Source organism: Myiozetetes cayanensis, unplaced genomic scaffold (assembly GCF_022539395.1).
Source record: "Myiozetetes cayanensis isolate MyiCay16 unplaced genomic scaffold, myiCay2020 scf12, whole genome shotgun sequence".
In the NCBI taxonomy this organism is placed as follows: Eukaryota; Metazoa; Chordata; class Aves; order Passeriformes; family Tyrannidae; genus Myiozetetes; species Myiozetetes cayanensis.
The window spans coordinates 22,504,801-22,526,988 of record NW_026086826.1 but is presented as its reverse complement, the minus strand read 5'-3'; the positions used below and the strand labels follow the sequence as shown (position 1 = coordinate 22,526,988).

At 38.7% G+C, this 22,188-nt stretch overlaps 2 protein-coding genes across 3 annotated transcripts in view; both read right to left on the bottom strand.

The window, feature by feature from the left end:
- Positions 1-810: 810 nt before the first annotated feature.
- On the bottom strand, positions 811-10,729 carry LOC126635599 (coagulation factor XIII B chain-like). Of its 2 annotated transcripts, none has more exons than XM_050306988.1 (12): positions 10,622-10,729; positions 8,709-8,909; positions 8,030-8,215; positions 7,429-7,605; positions 7,096-7,272; positions 5,771-5,950; positions 5,366-5,458; positions 4,530-4,712; positions 2,874-3,077; positions 2,305-2,487; positions 1,721-1,962; positions 811-1,313 (listed from the first exon to the last, which is right to left on the bottom strand). In XM_050306988.1, the coding sequence occupies exons 1-11, from the start codon at positions 10,683-10,685 to the stop codon at positions 1,751-1,753; spliced, it is 1,860 nt and encodes a 619-aa protein (XP_050162945.1). In that variant the 5' UTR covers positions 10,686-10,729; the 3' UTR covers positions 811-1,313; positions 1,721-1,750. The 2 variants fall into 2 exon arrangements, with proteins under 2 accessions (XP_050162945.1, XP_050162944.1); XM_050306987.1 differs by having other exon boundaries at positions 812-1,252.
- A 1,366-nt stretch (positions 10,730-12,095) lies between these two features.
- Positions 12,096-22,188, bottom strand: part of ASPM (assembly factor for spindle microtubules) — a 29,943-nt gene continuing 19,850 nt past the window's right edge. Inside the window, exons 20-29 of the mRNA XM_050306973.1 lie at positions 21,814-21,980; positions 20,837-20,996; positions 20,114-20,323; positions 16,469-16,618; positions 14,432-14,623; positions 13,808-14,000; positions 13,167-13,321; positions 12,727-12,903; positions 12,306-12,478; positions 12,096-12,223 (exon numbers count right to left, since the gene is read on the bottom strand). Of these exons, the coding sequence (XP_050162930.1) occupies positions 12,118-12,223; positions 12,306-12,478; positions 12,727-12,903; positions 13,167-13,321; positions 13,808-14,000; positions 14,432-14,623; positions 16,469-16,618; positions 20,114-20,323; positions 20,837-20,996; positions 21,814-21,980 (1,683 nt within the window). The 3' untranslated portion in view covers positions 12,096-12,117. The remainder of the gene's footprint in view (positions 12,224-12,305; positions 12,479-12,726; positions 12,904-13,166; positions 13,322-13,807; positions 14,001-14,431; positions 14,624-16,468; positions 16,619-20,113; positions 20,324-20,836; positions 20,997-21,813; positions 21,981-22,188) is intronic.

The following is a 22,188-nucleotide window of genomic DNA, read 5'->3' as shown; positions in this document are numbered from 1 at the left end:
AAAGCTTAAAGTCTTGAAGGACAGAATCTTAGAAGCACAAGAATATTCAATTTTGCTCTTCACGAAGAAAAAACACATCTACCAGGACTGGCTTGATGAATCAGGGACTTCACATAGACCTCTGAAGTAGAAAAGAAATAAGTGTACTACACTAAAACAATAAATACAAAAAATGTGGTGTGTTGCTAAAAGGGATAGGTGACTCAGTGACAGCAGCCCCTCATGAAGCTTAAGTACTCAAAGCATTCTCTAACTTCAGCAACAAGATGCTGTCTTCATGTCTTGAGTCTGCTTCATCCTGCCCTCTGCTAACAGACACACATCCAGCCTATTCAGAGGAAGTGGAAGGTAAGGGTAAACAAATTCTTCTTCCAAAAGATGTTCCAGCAACTGACTTTTAATCCTTTTCCCTCTCTTTTGCCCAGCTTGTTCTTTAAAGAGAAGGGTATTCTTACATTTGGCAAATATTCTTATGTATCATTCAGAGCTTCTCAAAGGAAAGGAGTCTGGTCATCAGGCCCACCAACTTCATTACGTGAATCATTTTAAAGCCAATAAAAGTTGTTGAAACTTCACTGGGACACAAGCCTACCTCGGTTAAAACATGCCAGTCTGAAGCAGCACGTCCAACACTCAAAACTTGGACTGTTACAGGAATTGCTCTGATCCATGAATTTATACCAAGACCAAAGTCAGATTCCTCAGTTATGTACCACAGAAATGAGAACTTAATTGGAAAACAGAAATTAAAGTCTATACAGGGTTTTGATTAAATAAGTAGAATTTTTCTATTTCTCAAATGTTTTAATTTCTTATTTTATTTATTCATGTAACACTTGCAAAAACCTTGGAAACCCATACAGAACACCATTCATGCACTGATTTCACAGAGTTTGTCTCCATAAAAAAATAAAATACAGAAGAAAGCCTTAGAGTGTTTTTTTTATTAAAACCAGCTGAAATGGGTGCAAAGCAAACATTGTCCACATTCCTGAATTTTCTTCATTTCTTCAGTCACACATTCACAGGCAGAGCCTTAAGGATACCCATATTTAAGTGTCATAGGAAATCATACAAAGTAGTTGGATTAGATATTTTTTCTTAATTATTATTTTTAAAACAATATTTTAACTACTCGGTAAAATTTGCATATTATTACGTTTTAAATGGTTTTAAAGATCCCTTAAAGAATTTTTTTAATACTTTCTGCTTTATCTTGTTCCTCAACCCTTGTCCTTTAGGGGCTCCTTACCTGTGAAAGGAGACATGGGGTGCTGTTAAGATGTACAAAGTAAGAAGCCTCTCCTTTCTCACTGTAAAAGTACAGATAAACATCCATTTGAAGGGCATGAAATTAAATCTCAATTTAGGCATAATCTGTAGTCAGAAAATCACTTGTGCCATCAGTATCCTCACAAAGGGCACTGCTTTGCTCAGTGTCTTCTTGTCGTGGCTCAACAGATTGTGATGCATCCCCAAGTTGAGCACTGCAGGCCATGTAAAGCTCCTTCATCCTCAATTTTCCACGTGTATGCCAACCTTGCATCCTTCTGCTGTGTGGCTAATCCTCACAGCACAAAGCACTTTCACTTCCCTCCCCCTTCACCTCAGACCCAGCAATGACACTGAACACTCATTCCTCAACGCTGACTGTAGTGATCTTGAAAATATGGGCCATCTTAATTCAGCTACTAACAGTAGAAGAAGAACATGTGCATACCTTTCCTGTAGGCTTTCCTGGAGTCCAGCCTTATTTTCCTCTTTCAACACACCTCGGATATGTCAGCTGTCCTCTCTTACACTGTACTTGAAATAAAGTTGTACCAGATTCTGCTCCAAAATGGTTCTCTTTACAGTAAAATCCGACATAATCCCCATGGTAAAAGTAAACCTGATTTGCATAGAAGCCTTGCAGCAGCACATTATTTTTCTCCATTTCAGTTTTTGACAAAGTACATGGCTCTAAAGGAAGAGAGATGAAGACAGGACTTTTTAGTAGGGCCTGTAGCAATAAGACAGAAGGTAGTGATTTTAAATTAAATTCAACCTAGACATAAAGAAGACATTTTTACAGTGAAGGTGCTGAAACACTGGATCATCTTTCCCAGAGAGGTAGTTCACCATCCATGGAAACATTCTGTGTCAGGCTGGACAGGACTCTGAGCAACCTGATCCAGCTGAAGATGTCCCTGTCTTTGCAGGGGGGATGGACGAGATGGCCTTTACAGGTCTCTTCCAAAATGTTCTGTGTCTATGAATTATATAGAGAAATAGGAGCTGATTTATCTAATCACACTTACTTACCTATACAAATTGGTGGCAAAGTCCACTGCCCTTCAGAACAGTAGATTCTCTCAGATCCTTCCAAGAAATGATAGTCAGAGCAGCTATACTGAACTGAAGAACCACTGTCATACTGGGTCAGTGGTGGGAGAGTAAGAGCTCCATTTGCAATAGATGGTGGAGAGTCACATTTTTCTGTAGGAGCTGGAATAATGCAAAAAACAATTGAGAAACATTCAGCATAAGAAACTAACAAATCAGCAGCTTTATCATAAATTATGGGCACACAAAGGATTTCTTTTTATAGCTGTCTTTCTACAAAGCTTCCAGTTCTCTGGGCTTGGAGAAGAGTTTTCCACTCCTTTCCACAGCCTTGCCCATCACAGGAATGTGTATCATTTTTCCACATTTGGATGTATTAAACAACACAGTTGTCCTGTGCAAGATACCATCTGTGCATATCTGTGTTGTTGAAACCTAAACATTCATTTACAACAGACTGTAGGCCTGCACTGCCAAAGCAAATTGTTTCTAAACAGACTTAAGACTGATTAATTAAAAAGGAAGGCAATCAAAAATTACTGGTTTACCTTGCATAACGCATTTTGGATATTTCAGTCTGCCGTGGTCACACTGTGTCCTCCCAGGAGATGGAATGATAGTGTGGAGAAAATTATATCCCTGTTTACATTCAAATTCTACGAGATCTCCGTGTAGGAAAATTAACTCTTCCTGTCTCCATTTCAACTTTATGTTGTTGCTGTCCATATCAGTTACATTAAGCGTGCATGGTTCTAGGAAATAAAAGTGTATTTTAATTAAAAACAAAAAAACACCAAACCACAAAAACAAACAAACAAACAAAAAAACCCCAAACAAACATGCAAAAGGAAGTCTAAACTGGGACCAGTAAATCATGGAAAACATAAGCTTATGACAAAATTTGTATTTTGTAAAGATATGGCAGCATAGGTTTACCATTGAAAAAAAAAAGAGCTTCTTTACTGTAACTTGAAAGAACTTTTTATATGAAAAGAGTCATCCATCAAAATTAACCTGTCAGATTTGACTTACTTACACAGTAAGCTTACAATGCTACCCTAAAGAAGTGTTTTGACAATTCTCTTTTCTTTGCTTGTTAATTTGTTTTGTCTCTGTGAAAAGAAAGAATTTAGCGATCTTCCAAAAATATTTTGGAAGTTTTGTGTTCTGCCTTGGGCTTTTTCACATTATTCAAGGCCAATATTGTTCTGGATACTTTCTGACAGGTTTCTTAAAACTTAGTGCCAGGATCACATCAGGGAGCCCAGCTTCCCATTAGATGGTTAACCTCATTAACTTCTGAAACCACTTCAATCAAGCCTGACAGAGGGTCACTTATCAAAATAAATTTCTACAGGTTCCATGAGAATCACTGGCTGATGGAGGCTCTTACTAAGGCTTTGCTGAGGAAAAGGCAGGGAGAACTCAGCTATTGGGCGGTCTGGTGACTGCACTGAAAAAATAAATTCGTATGGGTATTTTCCTGAACCTAACTACAGTGTGTGCTCTTCCTGGTCTGATTAGGTGAGGGTTGAAAAGAAATCTCAGAAAACACGGAAAGGAAGATGTGGTTATCTGGATGCTTAGGAGAAAAATAAGGCTCGTGGGATTTCATTATTTCACAGGATTTGTTAAATTTCAATCCAGACAAGGAAAATTTTATTCTTTTAGAAATAAGTAATTAAACCTGAACTGGTTGTTTATTTTCATTTTCACAGTAGATTACAAATTTAAAACTGAGCCAATTTAACAAAGGATGTTAGTAAAATAGAATTATTTCATTACAGGAAGGAAGGAAAGACAAACAAACAACTCTTGTATGTCACCAGAAACAGTATTCCTGCTAGCACTGGTAGATTTCTGGTGGGAGTTCTAGACATTGTTTTGAACAGAACTGAAAGACAGAAAGAAATGAACTGAATGGAGAATATGGAAGAAAGAAACTGGAGAATCCTCCAAGGTAACAGGGATAGCTGTGTTCTAGAAAAGCTCACTCAGGAAAACAGAGGAATCTATTTTAAAGGGGGGTTTTAAGAACAGGCCAGAGGACACCTAGCAGGAGACACCTCAGTTCATCCCTATATTTCTGGAATTTTTATTAACCCAAATAAAAGAAAAAAGGCAGTAATGAAAAGATTATTTAGAGGTTCTTTCCAGTTATCCATTTCTATATTTCTATAAGACAAAATTCTTACAAGACTCACCTAAACAGTTTGGTTGTTCTGTCCAGTTTCCTTGATCACAGTAAACAGTCCTAGGTCCATCCAAAAAGTGATAACGCTGACAACCATATTCTACTGAGGAACCATTTTTGTAACTTGCCAATACTGGACCAAGAACAGCACCATTTTTAATCACAGGTGGAGAGGTACAGTCTTGTTGCATTTCTGTTATGAGGTAGGAAGATAGGCAATTAGATCTTGGTTGGATTAGAACAGTGTTAACACTGGTAAAAGTATTAAACCAGTACTGGACTGAGCAAAAAAATTGCATACAAGTAAAATATAAACCAATATAATTTCTTTTCCAAATTTCATTTTCAATGTCTAAACTTGTGCTACTGAATTACAGACAAGCATTTTATTTCCCTCTACATGATTCATTTATGTCTGCTTTTGACTCTTTCTGATTTACACTCAATTGAGATTAGTTCTTTTCCTGTAATGAGACCATCTATTTGTTACTTGAAATGTTTCACCCATGTGTGGTTCAAAATGAACAAAAGAAACCTCACTGGAACTGTTAATCAAAGGAACATCAAATTTGCATGTTCAAATAATATTAATGGAAAAAAAATTAATGAAATCAAATGCTGATGTATGAAATAAAATTACAAATACAGAACAGTCTTATTGCGGTTTACAATCATTACAAACAAGCAACAAATTAGTTGAGACTGCTACACTGACATCTGTAGCACATGCAAGCATTTTCAAGAGCAAAGAATTGTCCTATAGCAAAAGAGTAGTGACAGTAATCATAAAATGCCTATAATAGCATTGGAGAGTCCATTTTGAATAGAAAAGCAATGTTCACCTACTCATATCTTCATTGCCATATGTTTTGTTTGCCCTTATTGCTGCATCTGACTTGAGAAATGGTGGGGCCTCAGACTCCTGTTTATCCATAGTTCCTGTAACCATAGCAGAAACACAGAACCAGTTTTCTCAGAAACAACTCATTTTCAAGTGCTAAAACAGACAGACACTGATGCCTTGTAAAATGAAATGATCCAGATCTTCCAGGGAGGTTGTCACAGATGTCAGATGAATTCACTTAGCTCATCCTTTCCCTGTAACCTGGGAACAACAGATTGACTGCAAAATATGCAGCACTTTGTTTTCCTCTGTTAAAAGGCTTGAGAGGTAAACAGTTTTGCAGAAATTAAAGCACTGCTTGAAGAATCATTTCTGTTCAGTTTTCAGTCTTTTGCAGAAGTACTAACCAACACAAATAGGGGGTGGTGTCCATTTTCCTTCTTCACACTGGATTTCCTCAGATCCTCTTATTTCAAAGGTCCTTTGGCACTGTATATGAACTTTGTCTCCATTATGATATGTTCTGCTGACTGTGGTGATATGGCCATGAGGAGGAAGTGGGGGCGGAGGACATTTATTTTTTACATCTGAAAATAAAAAGTGCATATTCTTTTCTCACCAAAACCATATACACAATCAAGTTTACTATACACCATGCAAACCAATCACTCAAATGGCATTTTTGACTGATCCAGAGTAAGTTCTTACTCTCATTTTCTTAATAAAATGGGAGACCAGACCAAAAAGTGATTTTATGCTCAACAAATATAAAATAGAGGTACTACGCTATTGTACTGCTATAAACAAATTTGTAATTTCTCTGCATAGACTTAATAAAACGTTCTTTAAAGGACTTCAGGAAATAGAGATTTCCCTTACCCTCCATTCATATAATATTTAAAGTAGGTTATGTATTAATTCTAATGCTACAGAAGCAGCAATAATCATAGCCCATTTCCTATCCCCAAATTAAGTTTGCAATTACTGTATCCTCAAAACTAGATTTAGGCCTTGTTTTCATCCTCCTGAGCATCCCCACCTTCTCTGCACTCACTCATGAAAAGTTCCTGCTGTGTCATCAGAATAAATACAGGGCTGGAGTCTAAGCTACTCTAAATGTTGATTTATACTGCTTTCTGCTCTATATCTCATCTGGTTTACTAGATCTTTCATTCTTTTGCAAGTTTCTTTTCTGAGAGTCCATTATCCCCCAATGACTGGAGAAGTGATAGCAATTGCTAAAGGTGTGTTTCTGTGCTCAATTCTGTTGAAAACATGCAAAGTTCAATGAGGCTGTACAACTCTGAAAAGTACCACAAGCTAAGGAGGAACTTGTTATAAATTTTATTTTTAATGCCTTTTTAGAGGCACATTCCCATCCCAAAAGGCAGGAATAAGCATGCTTGGTTAAACCTTCATGTAATCTAAACACAGTTAAGGGAGCTTCAGGCCTAATAAATTCCCTGTAATTGTTGATTCCTGCTTCTCCAGGATATAACAAAGAAACAACAGTGAGAGGCAGTATCTGCTGAGTTGTTAGAGTCCACTGAAAAGTAGTTCCAGTTATCACTACCTCCCTTCCTGCTACCTTGGCTCCCTGCCTTTTGGTCAACACTTGGTTTATATTTAGGCTATGAACTGGTACAAAACCCGTATTTTTATTTTGGATTCATAAAGCATCTCATGAAAGAAGGTGTTAGTTTTTCATTGTAAAACTATAAAAATAAGATACCTTCACACACCGGAGGGTCTGGATGCCACCCAAAATAATAACATTGAATTAAGTCAGATTCAGTGACAGAATAATGTTTGTCACAGAAGAAGTGAACTACATCTCCCTCTTCATAGATTTTCTTCACAGGATAGAAACCTCCATGAGCTACTGCACTCAAAGAGGAGCAAGTTACTCCTAGGAAGAAAACACAGCAGTGAAAAACAGCTCAGGAAGGCTTCCCCCTTTCCACCTCCAGCGGCTGATTAAAATAAGTCTCTTTGCAGGCTTTTGTCGACTTGCAGAATAAATCCCATTTCAGACCGAATTATTTTGCAGGCTGCAATTACGTACTCGTGCAGTTCGGAGTGAGGGACCACCCGTGCGTCAGACACGCCGCTGCCTCTTTGGCTTTCCCTCCCGCCGTACGATACCCCTCCTCACACTGGTACAGCAGCGTCTCGTTCACTCGAAGCTCCTTCTGGACTGTGAAGTAGCTGCCGTGACGTAACTCGGGTACTTGACATGACTCTTAAATAAATAAAGCGTATGCGTGATATTACCTGCTCTCTTCGTTTCAAGTTTTTCTGAGATGCACTTCAAAAGTGGCCATATCCCATGCAAAATCTTGGCAAATAGTAACTACAAACGCAGTTGTTTACACAAGTTTTCCAGTCACCATTTGGAAAGAAAGTTTGTATGGCAACGGATTTATTTGAAACAATGTGATTGCATCTATACTGATTCCTTCCACATAATAATAGTATCTAAACAAATTCACAAAACTAGCAGCATGTGAAATCTGACAGCTTCTTTCCATAAGGTGCAGCTGAGAACTTGCTTTAGGAGTGCTCAAATAACAACCTGACATAGGCAGTTTGACCCTACAGCAAGGACAGTGGAACTATATGCACCTACAACTGATTATAAACGAGAAAAAAATGCAAAATCCTACCGAATTTTTCAGTACAGCGTGGCTGGAGGGACCATCCTTCTGGCTGACACTGTACTGTGTCTTCAGTACCACCACTTGGAGTGTGATAGCCTGGATTACATTTGTATTGCAATTTCTCATGGATTTTGAAGTACATTTCTGTGTCATAAAAAAAGCCATTTTCCAAAAGAGGCTTGCTACATTTTCCTGAATGAAAGAAAACAGCAGAAAGAAAGAATCTTTCTTCTCTGGTAAGCAAAAGGAGGGTTTTCTAGCTATACTGATCTGGTCTTGTTCTCTTGACCTGTTGAAGAAACTCTGATATCATCATCAAACAAAACATCAAACCATTGGTAATAACACGGAATATGACCAAGGAATCTAGAGGTAGGAAAGCCTTGAGAGGATATATATCTAAGAGAAAACTATTTATTGGTTTTCCAAAACTGAGGAAACTGGGCAATTTTCTTGATGTTCTTATAAGACACAAATGGTTAAAAGCCCTTAAAATATACATTGTTGTAAAAATATTCCATATATAACTTCTGTGGTTCGTATACACAAAGGTTTGATTTCACCTTGTCCTAGCTTTTGCATTTTATCCCTTCTGGTATGTGGCTTCTGTTCCTGTATTTTTCTGGAAAACCAGCAAGAAAATTTTCCTGCTAGAAGCACAAGGAGATGAATAAAGCTAACTCACTGTAGCATCGTGGCACTGGAGACCATCCTTTTGCTGTACAAGTTATTCTTCCATCTTGAGTCCCAGTTTCAGTTGTATAACCAACCATACAGGAATAGGAAAGCTTTTTGTCTTTACGCATAGGGAAATAATAACTTTTGAAACTGTAATAGTACTGGGCAATCTTCCCATTTTCTATATGTGGCAAGTCACAAGGTTTACCTGAGAAAAGATAAATATATTTCTCACTAAATATTTCAACCCAGATATTAAATAAATTAATGCAAAAACATTCATATTAGTTTGACTGATTCAGGCTTTCAAACAAGGAGAATGAAATTCTGAATACTTATAAGGAGTCTTTTAAGACTTGATGAAGTTAAGATATATTACCGTTTTATCACCTTTTGTTTTTTAGGTTCACAGGAATATCAGGCTTAGATTGAAACTTCCTAATTTGAACTGGGCAAAACTGATGCAGGACACATTTATTTTACTCTTTATTTCATCCAGAAGCATGAGAATCCTTGGCTGCACAAACATACCAATGCCTACTGCAAAATCCAGTGAGAGCAGTGTCGAGACAATACAGGAGTTAAACACACTTAAGAAAGGGAATTTAAGAACAATCAAGAGAAAAGAAAGAAGTGGAGAGTAAGCAAAGAACAAGCAAAATGGCAATTAAAAAACCCCCAAACCAGTAACAGGAGAAAACCTATAAAAAGAACAGTGCTGAGTTACTTAAGAAAACCAAAATAATGAAACCAAAGCAACCAAACAACAAAAACTAAAACAAACAAATGAAACCTCCCACCAACCAGAAAAGAAACTGACAAATAAAAAAGAAAAAAGCAAAACTTATGGATTTCTTAAAATTTTATCCTCTGGGTCTCAAAAATTCTCTCCAAGGCAATATAAAGAATTCAGTTTTTAAAACCTGATTTGCCACCTATGAATCTCATTGTAATTGAGCAGAGTTTTCCCACAAGTTCCCACTGCTGCACTCACCTGACATATTAGAACCAAAATAAAACACTATTGCTCCCTCACTCAATGCCAGTAGAATTTACTACATTTACTAGAATTTTCTGCAAATATAGTGATTTTAATAAATAGTAAGTACCCAGATAGTTTTTTTTAATAATTACTTTCCTCACACAGCCATAGCATCACATCTAAATAAAAAAACAAAACAGAAACCTAACCTGAGGGTAATTATGATCTGCACATAATTAAGACAGACATGGTTACTACCTCCATACCTTTTGACCTTCCAAAGGGCATCAGTGTAATTTCAACTGCTATGCATAAGGACAAAAGTCTGGTGAAGAGAGGTAGTTGCAACAAATATGTTGGAGTCAAATATCCATTACCAGAAAGAAAATGAAATGCAAAAAAAAGGGATACCTTTTGAATTAATAGAGGTGTACCCTCATACAGTCCAGTGCTTTGTGAGTTTGCAGTTCAAGTGGCATGCAAACTATACAAACCCAGGAATTCTAATCAATGCTGAAAATAGGGATAGGAAATGTAGAACCACCCCAAATTAACTTCTGCATGTTCCATTTAACTTCCCCCGTTTTGCTTTGTGGCAAAGGGAAAACACTTCAATCACCCAGACACTTTAATATACAAAATGTTTTAATAGTACAGAATGCAGTTTTTGTTAGTGCCTCAGAACAGCTCAAAGACATTTCAAAAGAAACCTCTTCTAAACTAAAGTCTGAACCTTTCACTCTTACAGCTTTGAAGCTTAGACAGGAATCAGCGACAGCTGAATTGTGATCATCAGCCACCTCACAACAGAATTATATACACATTTAAAAAGCAGTGTTTACTCAGTAAGGAGATGAAGGATAATGCACTTAAGTTACCTAGACTGCATATTCTAGATTCAGTGTACTTTTAATAACAATAGAATTCAGTGTATTTACCTTCTGCAAAGAGTTTGCCTGAACACATCGTAACTAGGAAGAAAAAACAGCTTTTAAATCTCATCTTCTTTACTGTCTCTATCAACAGTTTCCACTACCTGTGAAAATTCTCCAAGTATTACTTTTGTAAATAATTAACTGGATTTTCAAAGGTATTCAGCAAATACCTTAGTGTCTATGGTATTTTGCAACAAGTTAATTAATTGAAAAAACAATTTTCATTTATATTAGTTCTCCAAATACAGTAACACTAGACTTGCAGGATTTTACTTCCACTTGACATGGTTTACCATCAGCAAAGAGGGCAGAATTTATCATTTTACAGTGAAATCAGGCAATAAACTTATGGAACAATTTAAACTTATTGAACACTGTTCCCCTCACAACCTCCTGAGTTTAAAGGGCATTCTGTTATCAGATTGTTTACCTTGGCTGAAATAAGAGGAATTAGACAATTCCCCCATCCTCCAGCCTACCCACCTGATAAACCAGTCAATTGCATTCTATAGATATTATTAATTCTGGAGTCTCTTCCATTAAGAACATAGCCACTATAATTATCTGTCTCTTGAGTTTTGTTGTACACAGCTAGCCTTTTTCAAGTATTTTTTAAAACAAACAAACAAAAATTTAACCTCATTTACAATGCATTATCACATGACTGATTAATGGCATCATTAGAGATACAATGCTTAAATTTGGGAGTGAGAGTGTATAATTTTACACTTTGCATTTTCATAGCCTTTCTCTCTAAGAAAATACAATTCCAAGGCAGAAGAGAACAGAATTAACAGGGAGTTGTGATGAACACCATCTCTTCAGCCAGATGAGATGCATACTTGTATGTTGTGCATGATGTTCACTTGATAGGGAAGAAAGAACTCACAAATCACCTCCCTTAAAATATCAAGTCAGAATTTCTAAATTCACCCTTACAACATCCTGTTGTTCCATCACAATCTCGCAATGTTGGTTTTTTTTTAAAAAGAGGAATTATAATTTTTTTCCTGCTGTCATACATGATCCCTCAAAACCTATTAGAAAGTAGACTCAAGCTCACCCAAAACAGTTTTAAAATCCTGTGCCTGTGCATCCCTGCTTACCTATATGTCTCTAGATCTGACATTACTGTCCCACACAAACAACTGTTTTTAATAGAATTCTACAATACTTATTCAGAGAGTGAAGAATCCCACGCTATTTGTAATATCCACAGTTGTGTAACAATGTATTATTGCACTAATGAAATTTCCAGTAAAAGCCAGTGAAATTATTTTATTGTACAATTGGTTTTGGTAGTACAAAACAGGGTTTCAAAACTGTATACAATACAAAGAGTTACCAAAATATGAATTGCAATTCGAAAATACATTTTCGAGAAAATACAATTTCCAAAGACAGCTTGACACTTAGATTTGCTTTCCTTAAAAATCATTTAGCCAACTACTAACACATACATACTGTACAAATACATCTTCCTATACATCATTTACATTTCAGTAGCAGGCAATACCAAGTGTGTCCATCACCATCAGAATTGCTTGCAGAGGATCCACGATTTCTCTCATGTTATCTTTCCTCAAGACCCAGTCCGGTTTAATTCTGTGAAAACATTAGTGGCTTTTGTCAGTAAAATATTACATTGCCTCAGCAGAAACAGAAGACTAAATTTTTAAGCACTTACTTTGAAACTGTTTTTATTCTTAGAGGAGTTACTGGAACAGAACAACTTCCACCTAAGGCAGTGTTTGTTTTCTGTTTCACAAGTGTTCTCTCTGCATCCATTCTGTGTTTCCGAGCTGTGAGTTTATACAGGCTTTGAATGCAAGGAACAGTTCTTGGCATGCCTCGGATTTCCTGAGAAGAGATGACAACAGCACACAGTTAATACCACAAGTTCAAAAGCAGCTTAACACATCAAGAAAATACAAGTGTTTTCACCATCATGGAAAAGCTTTTTTTTTTTTTTTTAAATCAGAGTTTAGTCATAATAGCCCTAATAGATATGGCAGAGAGGGAAAAAAAAATAATTACAAATACCACCAAAAATATGTAAGAAAAGCATGTTAAATCAAACCATTAAACCCACAGCATTTAAGTCTTACCAAAGCTCTTTTTGAGTCCTTTGAAAGGATGGCCAACAAACAACAGGTCTTTGTGAAAATGCTTCCTCCTTTCTCTGAAACTTTGTCCCCAGCTTTCCCTCTGTACGTTTGCAGTAGGTCTAGTAAAGTATCTATAGAATTTTCTGCTTCATAAACTGCTTGAGTAGTTCTTTCATACTGTTATATAAAAAAGAGACAAGAGAACTTCTATAGACAGACCTCTAAAACATCTTTTTAGAAGTTAATAGTTAGATGTTAGAGAAAAAAGCAAAGTTCATATTCTGCCCTAGAAAAAATTTGTAGTTAATCTGGCATCCAAGCAATAAAAATCACTTCTGTACGTTACACAGTTGTAACAGGTTATAAAAAGGTACCTTTCCCAAGTACTACAATAAAGTGCCTACTGCTTATAACCCTGCAAAAGAAAATATTAAAGTTACCTTTGAAACATTAAGTAGAACCTGAACTGAATATCTGATCACATCCATGCATGGAACGCTCCGGTTGCAACTTCGAATCAGAACAAAAATACTGAAGATGGCTCTGCTCTGGGCCATATTTTCACAACACAGTGAGGACAACCTGGTAGCCACCTCTATGGCAATTAAAGGGAAAAAAAAGTAAAGAAAAATCTGAAGTTCAAGCAATTGAACTGCAAACAAAGATTTTCTCTATTTTTAGGTAGAAGTGCAAGGAAATAAAAACTGCAATTATTGATTTAAAGAAGTATTTCTAAACCAATAGTTTTAATGTTCCAGACTAAAAACTATGCAGACAAAATGATCCACAGAAAACATACACTGATAGTAAACATAATAATAAACTTATGTAAGGTATAGCATTACTAGGACTGACAGGAAAGTAGAGCAATCATAGAGGATTTCCTTTTCTACATAGCCATTTAAATATTGTTCTGAAATCAATAATCTAATTTCAGTCTGGAAAAAAACCCCATTATAGTCTTGAACATGTTCACATTTTAGAATCATGCAGAAATATCATTATGAACTCTTCTCAGCTGAAAAGCTCTACTGCCTATCATCCTGGAAGTCAATCAGTTATAATAAGACAAAATACTGACCAAGATGATTTAATGCTGCAAGAATGTAAGAGAGATGTTTGTATTTTAGAAGGTATTCAATTGCAGTTGCAGTTCTGTTGCACAATTTGTTTTCTTCTCTGCTCTTTTTGTTAGCCTTTTCTAAACTGCGCCTTAAAGCTTTAGTTTTTGCTGTGTCATTAGTTTTTCTCCAAGAATATCCTCTCCACAATGCCTACAAAAAAGGAATTTCCCAAAAAGAAAAAAGTTATAAACAGGAGACAATACAAGAGAATTCCATTACCACTTCAATCAGTTTTACACAAGTCTGACAAAGTATTTGAATCTTGGGTATTAAAATTTATGCAATTACCACTCAGTGTTTAATCTTCAAATACTGGACTTTCAAGACAAAAGGCAAAAAAACCCTGTTTATATACACTCCACACACATTCCCACCAAAGTCACTGCAAACTGCATCTGCTTAATATTACTTAATAATCTGTTTTACTTTAGCTTTCATGTCTAAACAGAAGCTTGCAATTTAACTGATAAATTCATCAACCAAAGTAAACGTTTTTCCTCTCCCCCAAAACCCACAGGAGAAAAATCAGAAGACAAAAATAAGAATTACAAAAGTGTCATTTTCTTACAAGAGGTATTTACCTGAAATTTAATGATTCCAACTGCAAATTTTCTCCTACGTCTGCAAGCAAGGAATCTTTGCACATTTCGCTGGATTATGGTTGCTGCATCGTGTCTGTGATTTAGCCAGCCTCGAACTGCACGTTGTAATAGAATGATTCTTCGATAATCTCTCAGAAATCTCTTCCGTTGCATTTTTGCTCGGAACCATCTCTGTGTAAAATTAAAGTATCTTTTGTTTGTTTGTTTGTTTATTACTTTCCCCCTAAATTCCCTTTTCCTATTCTAAATGAGCATTGATAAAAACTGAGGAAGTGTTTTAACATGACCTTTGACAGACATAGGCACTATAAATATCCCTAGCACACATATAACATCTATGACTCTCATTGGCCTTGGGGTAGCTGAAATGCAAGACTTCAGAATGAAATCTCAACTAGGAGCTGTCAGGGAAGCATTCTGAGGAGAGAAAGGTAGAGAAGAAAAGGCAGAGAAGGGGATAGTTGGAATTGGTTTCAGTTGGAAGGGACCTACAATGATCATCTAGGCCATCTGCCTGCCAACTGCAGGGCTGACCTGTACGTTATTAAGGGCAGTGTCCAAATGCCTCTTAAACACTGACATGCTTGGGGCATCAGCCACCTCTCTAGGCAGACTGTTCTGGTGTTTGATCACCCCCTCAGTAAAGAAATGCTTCCTAACGTGCAATCTAAACCTCCCCTGGTGCAGCTTTGAACTAATTCCATGTGTCCTATCACTACATTACAGGGAGAAGAGATCAGCACCTCACCTCTCCACTTCCCCTCCTCAGGAAGCTGAGGAGAGCAATAAGGTCAGCCGTCTTTTCTCCAAACTAGATAAATGCAAAGTTCTGAGCTGCTCCTCAGAGGCCATGTCTTCCAGCCCTTTCCCCAGCTTCATTGTCCTCCTCTAGATGCATTTGAGCACCTTCACATCCTTCTTTACCGAAGAACTGCACGCAGTGCCCAGGTGAGGTCACACCATCACTGCACACAGCGGGGCAATCAGCTCCTCTGAGGGAGCTATGCCTGATGCACCCCGCGATGGGGTTTGTCCTCCGGGCTGCCAGGGCACACACACACTGAGCTGCTGTCAACCAGACTCCCCAGATCCCTCTCTGAAGAGCTGCTCTCCAGCCACTCCTCTCCCAGTTTATAATTGTGTCCAGCATCACTATGACCTAGGAGCTTTCTTTTCCTTGGCTGCCTTTTAAAAACACCACTCCACTTCTCTCATTTCCCAGCTCTGTTTCTTCCCTTCTATATAAAGAAGGGAGACAGGGTACTCTGTGCCAAATCTTCCACCCATTTTCTCTTGCCTTAAAGGGAAAATATAACTTATGGAGAGAGATAACAGATTTGTATATATGGAGCAGTGGAGGGGCAAAGTTTGTCATAAGATTCTAGACCAGAGAACAGCTATTTCAGGGTTCCCATTTCAGCCTCTCCATTTAACCAATGTTAACCTTCCATTAGTGGAACTATGCTGATGGTCAGTTTGGAGACATGAAGATAATTTTTACAATTAGGTAGTGCTACAATACAGACCTGATTTTTGACCTTGTTTTTAGATAAGTAAAACATGGTTATATTAAAACGCTGCAACAGGCTTTGGTACCCCTAGAAGATTAGAAACATCCAACCAAATAAATCACTGTATCCCAGGGGATTGTTCATGTAAAAAGCTGCTCTACATATCCCAAACTTTACAGGTTGTTTTGTCTGATCTTTCCTATTTCCAGTAGGAAGTAAAGAAGTAGGTTAAGACAGCACTTGGATTCCTTTAGTAAGCCTTAGGGTCTGAAGGAAACAAATTTGCCCATCCATCCTTAGCTTTAAAGTGCTGCAGAACTTGCTGAGACCCACCCTATTATGCTTAGCTTGGTATAAGCATCATTATTTAATAATAATTATTTAATAACTCCATAATTTAGCTTTATTTTCAGTGCAAAGGAACTACAGTGTCTTAGTGTTACAGCTTCGCTCACAGAAAAGAAATTAGACTACATTACACAAAATCATTTGGCCTCAGACTAACCTGTATTATAAGAACAGATGAGATCTGGTTTTGTGCAAGTTTTAAGGTGAGATGAATCCTATATGCCCTTTGAATTTTAATTGCAGAGAGATGATGATATGCAGCTGCTGTAAAACGAAGTAGTCTTTTTTTTTGTTTCTGTTCTGAAATCTGTAGAAGAAAAAAAAAAACAAGGAACAGCATTAGTTTTTTGTACTCTGAGGTAGTTGATTGCCTATACAAAGAACATATAAGACAGTCATATACTATTAGATGCTGGAAAATTTCCTTTGGAAGTCATTGGAGTTTCCTTTGGAGTCATTTGGAGGGCTTTAAACTAGGTTTGAAGGGGGAAGGGGTTGGAACCAGGCTCTCCAGTGATCAGCCTAAGGATGGAAAGCCTGAGTTAAGAATTAAATCAACAGCCCACCTGAAGTGCATGTACACTAATGCACGCAGTATGGGCAACAAACAAGAGGAGCTGGAGGCAATTGTGCAGCAGGAAGGCTATGATGTAGTCGCCATCACAGAAACATGGTGGGATGACTCGCATGTCTGGAGTGCTGCTATGGAAGGCTATAAGCTCTTCAGGAAGAACAGGCAGGGGAGGAGAGGTGGAGGGGTGGCTTTATATGTTAGAGACTCTCTGGACCCTGTTGAACTTGAGGTCAGCAACAATAAGGTTGAGTGCCTGTGGACCAGAATCAGGGGGAAGACCAACAAGGCTGACATCATCATGGGTGTCTGTTACAGACCGCCCTACCAGGATGATGAAGGGGATGAATTATTCTACAAGCAGCTGGCGGATGTCTCAAAATTGTCAGCCCTTGTCCTTGTAGGTGACTTTAACCTGCCGGATATCTGCTGGGAGCTCAATACTGCAGAGAAGAGGCAGTCTAGGAATTTCCTGGAGTGTATAGAGGACAATTTCCTTCATCAACTGGTAAATGAACCTACCAGGGGTAAGGCCCCGCTAGACCTGCTGTTTACAAACAGAGAGGAGCTGGTGGGAGATATAGTGGTTGAAGGCCGCCTAGGAAATAGTGATCATGAAATAATAGAATTTTCAATACTCAGAGATTCAAGGAGAAACAACAATAAAACCTCTACGCTGGACTTTCGGAGGGCAGATTTTGACCTATTCAGAAGTCTAGTCCAGAGCATACCCTGGGAAACAACCCTTGAAAACAAGGGAGTCCAGGAGGGATGGATGTGCTTCAAACAGGAAGTTTTGAGTGCACAGGAACAGGCCATACCGGTGTGCCGAAAGGCAAGCCGGCGGGGAAGACAACCAGCCTGGTTAAACAGGGAGATTCTGAAGGAAATCAGGGATAAAAAGAGAGTTTATCGACTATGGAAGAGAGGGTTGGCTACTTACGAAGAATTCAGGAAGACAGCTAGATCATGCAGAAAGAAAATCAGGGATACAAAAGCGCAATTTGAAGTTAAATTGGCCACTTCTGTTAGGGATAACAAAAAGTCCTTCTATAAATACATTAATAACAAAAGGAGGGGCAAAGAAAACCTCCATTCTTTGATAGACTCGGAGGGAAACATAGTTAATAGAGATGAGGAAAAGGCTGAGGTACTTAACACCTACTTTGCCTCAGTTTTTACCAGTAAGACAGGTGGCCCTCAAGGCAACTGGCCTCTGGAGCTGGTAGACAGAGAGAGGAAACCAAATAGCCCCCTGTATTCCAGGAGGAAATAGTGACTTACTGAGCCACCTGGATCCTCACAAGTCTATGGGACCAGATGGGATCCATCCTAGGGTAATGAGGGAGCTGGCAGAAGAGCTTGCCAAGCCGCTCTCCATTATCTTCCAACAGTCCTGGCTCACTGGGGAGGTCCCACATGATTGGAAGTTGGCAAATATCACCCCAATCCATAAAAAGGCTGCAAGGCTGACCCTGGTAACTACAGGCCTGTCAGCCTGACCTCGGTGCCTGGCAGAGTTATGGAACAGATCATCCTGTGTGCAATCACACAGCACCTACAAGATGGACAAGGAATCAGACCCAGCCAGCACGGGTTTAGGAGAGGCAGATCCTGTTTGACCAACCTGATCTCCTTTTACGATCAGGTGACTCACCTGGTGGACGAGGGGAAGGCTGTGGATGTGGTCTATCTGGACTTCAGCAAAGCCTTTGATACTGTCTCCCATAAGATACTCCTGGAAAAGCTGGCAGCTCATGGCTTGGACAGGGGCACTCTGTGCTGGGTTAGGAACTGGTTGGAGGGCCGGGCCCAAAGAGTGCTGGTGAACGGGGCTGCCTCCAGCTGGCGGCCGGTCACCAGTGGTGTCCCCCAGGGATCAGTGCTGGGCCCAGTCCTGTTTAACATCTTTATCGATGACCTAGATGAGGGGATTGAGTCCATCATCAGCAAATTTGCTGATGACACCAAGTTGGGAGGGAGTGTCAACCTACCAGAAGGCAGGAGGGCTCTGCAGAGGGACCTGGATAGACTGGAGAGATGGGCTGACTCCAATGGGATGAAGTTCAACAAGGCCAAGTGCCGGGTCCTGCACTTTGGCCACAACAACCCCCTGCAGCGCTACAGGCTGGGGACAGAGTGGTTGGAGAGCAGCCAGGTGGAAAGGGACCTGGGGGTTTGGATTGACAGGAAGCTGAACATGAGCCAGCAGTGTGCCCAGGTGGCCAAGAAGGCCAATGGCATCCTGGCCTGCATCAAGAACAGTGTGGCCAGCAGGAGCAGGCAAGTGATCCTTCCCCTGTACTCTGCGTTGGTGAGGCCGCACCTTGAGTATTGTGTTCAGCTCTGGGCCCCTCAGTTCAGGAAGGATATTGAGGTGCTGGAGCGGGTCCAGAGAAGAGCAACCAGGCTGGTGAAGGGACTTGAGCACAAGTCCTATGAGGAGAGGCTGAGGGAGCTGGGGTTGTTTAGTCTAGAGAAGAGAAGGCTTAGAGGTGACCTCATCACTCTCTTCAACTACCTGAAGGGAAGTTATAGCCAGGTGGGGGTTGGTCTCTTCTCCCAGGCAACCAACAACAGGACAAGGGGACATGGGCTCAAGCTCTGCCAGGGGAAGTTTAGGTTAGATGTTAGGAAGAAATTCTTTACAGAGAGGGTGATCAGGCATTGGAACGGCCTGCCCAGAGAGGTGGTGGATTCACCATCCCTGGAAGTTTTTAAAAAGAGATTGGACGTGGCCCTTAGTGCCATGATATAGTAATTAGAGTTGGATCAGGGGTTGGACTTGATGATCTTGGAGGTCTTTTCCAACCCAATCTATTCTATGATTCTATGATTACCTGGGAACTAAAGCAAGCTAGCTCTCTTCAGTATTAGATCTCTAATCTAAATGATAACACAGAAGTGATTGTAAGCAATAACACTAATACATAGCAGAGAACAATTTCATTGTAAGCCTGCATGTGCAAAAGTATCAGTTCAGGTAAGCCACAAAAGATCTCAGAAGCTAAAAAAACACCCAACAGCGAAAACCCACTTTAGTTCTAAAGGATTGTGAGAAAAGGATCAAACTGTGTTTTGATCTATTTTGATGCGCCCAATACTCAAAGCAGCCAATAAGAACTTGATTTCAAAAAGAAATCAGATTTTCCTCTTCTTGCCAGTCAGAATTAATGCTGCTCTAGAGGTACTTTACATCAAAAGCACAGTTTTAATTTGAACTATACCAACCTTTTTTCTGACCAAATAACCCCGTATAAATGCTTGCAGTTTAATGACAGCTCTTCTAGTCTTATTGTATTTCATAAATTGAAGTCTGCCTTCCTGCCAAGCCCGCAGATGTTTTTGGATAATTACAGCAGCAGCTTTTTGTTGAACAAATTTCCTTCTTGCCTTGAAACCTCTATATGCTTTTTGGATCAAACATGCAGCCTGAAGCTTCTGAAAGAGATTTTAAAGAATGAGTTGATAATTAAACTTTTGTTCAGTCTTGTCATGATCAATATATTTATATTTAGTTCTGGTTTTGGGGTTCTTTTTCCCCATCATAAGTACAAAAATGGAATAAGAAATACCAGCAAACACATAAAGTACTGGTTTATATAAAAATACACTTTCACAGTTTGGAAGGTCTTTACCTAAATGGGGTCAAATCTGAGCAATTGAACTTGATCCTTTGTAAGCAATAAAGCCAGCAAAAAATTTGGCATTTTATTTTGGTATCATTATAGTAAGGGGTAATCCAACAACTGGTACTGTTCAAAACCAGGAATCAATCCTTCCACTTAAAGCAAAAAGGCTATTTAATATTTTGAAGATTGAACAGCCTTGATTTGAACAATCTTTGTTCTGGTCCCACCTTTTCTATGATTCAGTACATCATTGTCAAAAATCACTCAAATATATGGAAAGCTTTTAAAGCAACCATGACATAGAGTGCAAGTGAAAACATACCTTTTTTAGAAGTTTTCTAGCCCTGTACTGTCTATATGCCAGCTGAATCTTAACTGCAGCATTCTTAGTTGCCAGAAAGTGATGCCGAATCACTCGGGCAGTGAGGGTCGCTCTCCACCTTCTTTGGATGGTAAGTGCACAGAACTTCATTTCCAAAAACCTAACATAAAAATGCAGTTTTAAATAAGAAAACAGTGATGATTAAAATAGATATTGTGAAAGCAGAGCCATTGTCAACCAAATCTTGGAACACCAGAAAAAGGGGATATCTAGCAATGTTGGCAGAAAGACTGATTTGGAATGAAAAATACTTTGTGTTTTACCACAGTAGGTACTTCCATAACTTGCTGTCAAAGGAGACAGCAGTTTGAAAGGCACTGGACAGACTGACACACTACAGGTCCATAGCAGGATAATAGGTAAGGATGTTTAATAGGCAGGGATGCTGAGGGAGGACCTGGGAAAGCAGAAAGTGGTCCGGTTAACATATCCCTGAACAGCATCCTCTACTGATACCAGCATGGGACACGGTTCAGAATGAGAAGAGCTATCAGGCTGATCTAGTAGAGCATTTGTCATAAAATCATCTCATAGCAAAATAAACATAAACTAATTTAACTATTCCAATATGGAGTATAATGAAATAGTTTTTCAATGTATTAGTTTTATGCTGAAATTTTAACAACATCCTTCTTGAGAGAAACAGAAGTGAAAAAAAATTGAGGCCTACTCTTTTCTAGATCCGCAATACACAAAATTTAAGTTTTTGAGGGAGCTTCCATTCCAGAAAAATAAACATAGTGAAAATCTTGCACAAGAGAATAACTCCACCTGCACCAAGAGGTGCATGTTATAGGCATGATGCGGGGTCAGATCCTGAGAATCTGTAGGCATTTGCCAGAGTGCAAAGCAGCACTAAATAATTATATAATAAAAGTTTTGAAAAGTAGAGAAATTTATATCAAATTCAGTGTTACCAGGTCCGCAGCTGCTTCGTTCTGAAGTGATTCTGAATAATAAGTGTAGCTTTTACCACAGCTGCATATTCCTTTCGTGCTTTGTGACCTCGAAACCAGGCTTGGATTACTTGTGCTGCTCTCATTTTGTTAACCCATTGCCTGGCTTTGTATCCTCTATATGCTGCCTATTAAACATATAAAAAGAAAAAAAAAATCAAAACTTGAGGGTTTTATTTGTTTAAGGGAACAAACAAAATTAAAAGGAAAAAAGTCATGGTAATGTGAACAGCTTTTAGGATTCTTATCTCTACAGTATTATAAATATCTAATTTCTCACAACCAGAAGATGTCTTTAAAAGCAAGTGAAACACATTCAGGGAAAACCCACAAATG

Bases quoted from the DNA above. Each gene is read 5' to 3' on its own strand.
- LOC126635599 (XM_050306988.1), bottom strand. From the start codon at position 10,685: ATGAGATTTAAAAGCTGTTTTTTCTTCCTAGTTACGATGTGTTCAGGC. The intron at 2,488-2,873 runs GTAAACCAGTAA...GCATTATTCCAG, and splicing joins TCCAAAATGCGTTATGCAAG to CTCCTACAGAAAAATGTGAC. The intron at 1,963-2,304 runs GTAAGTAAGTGT...CTCTTCCTTTAG, and splicing joins TTTGCCACCAATTTGTATAG to AGCCATGTACTTTGTCAAAA.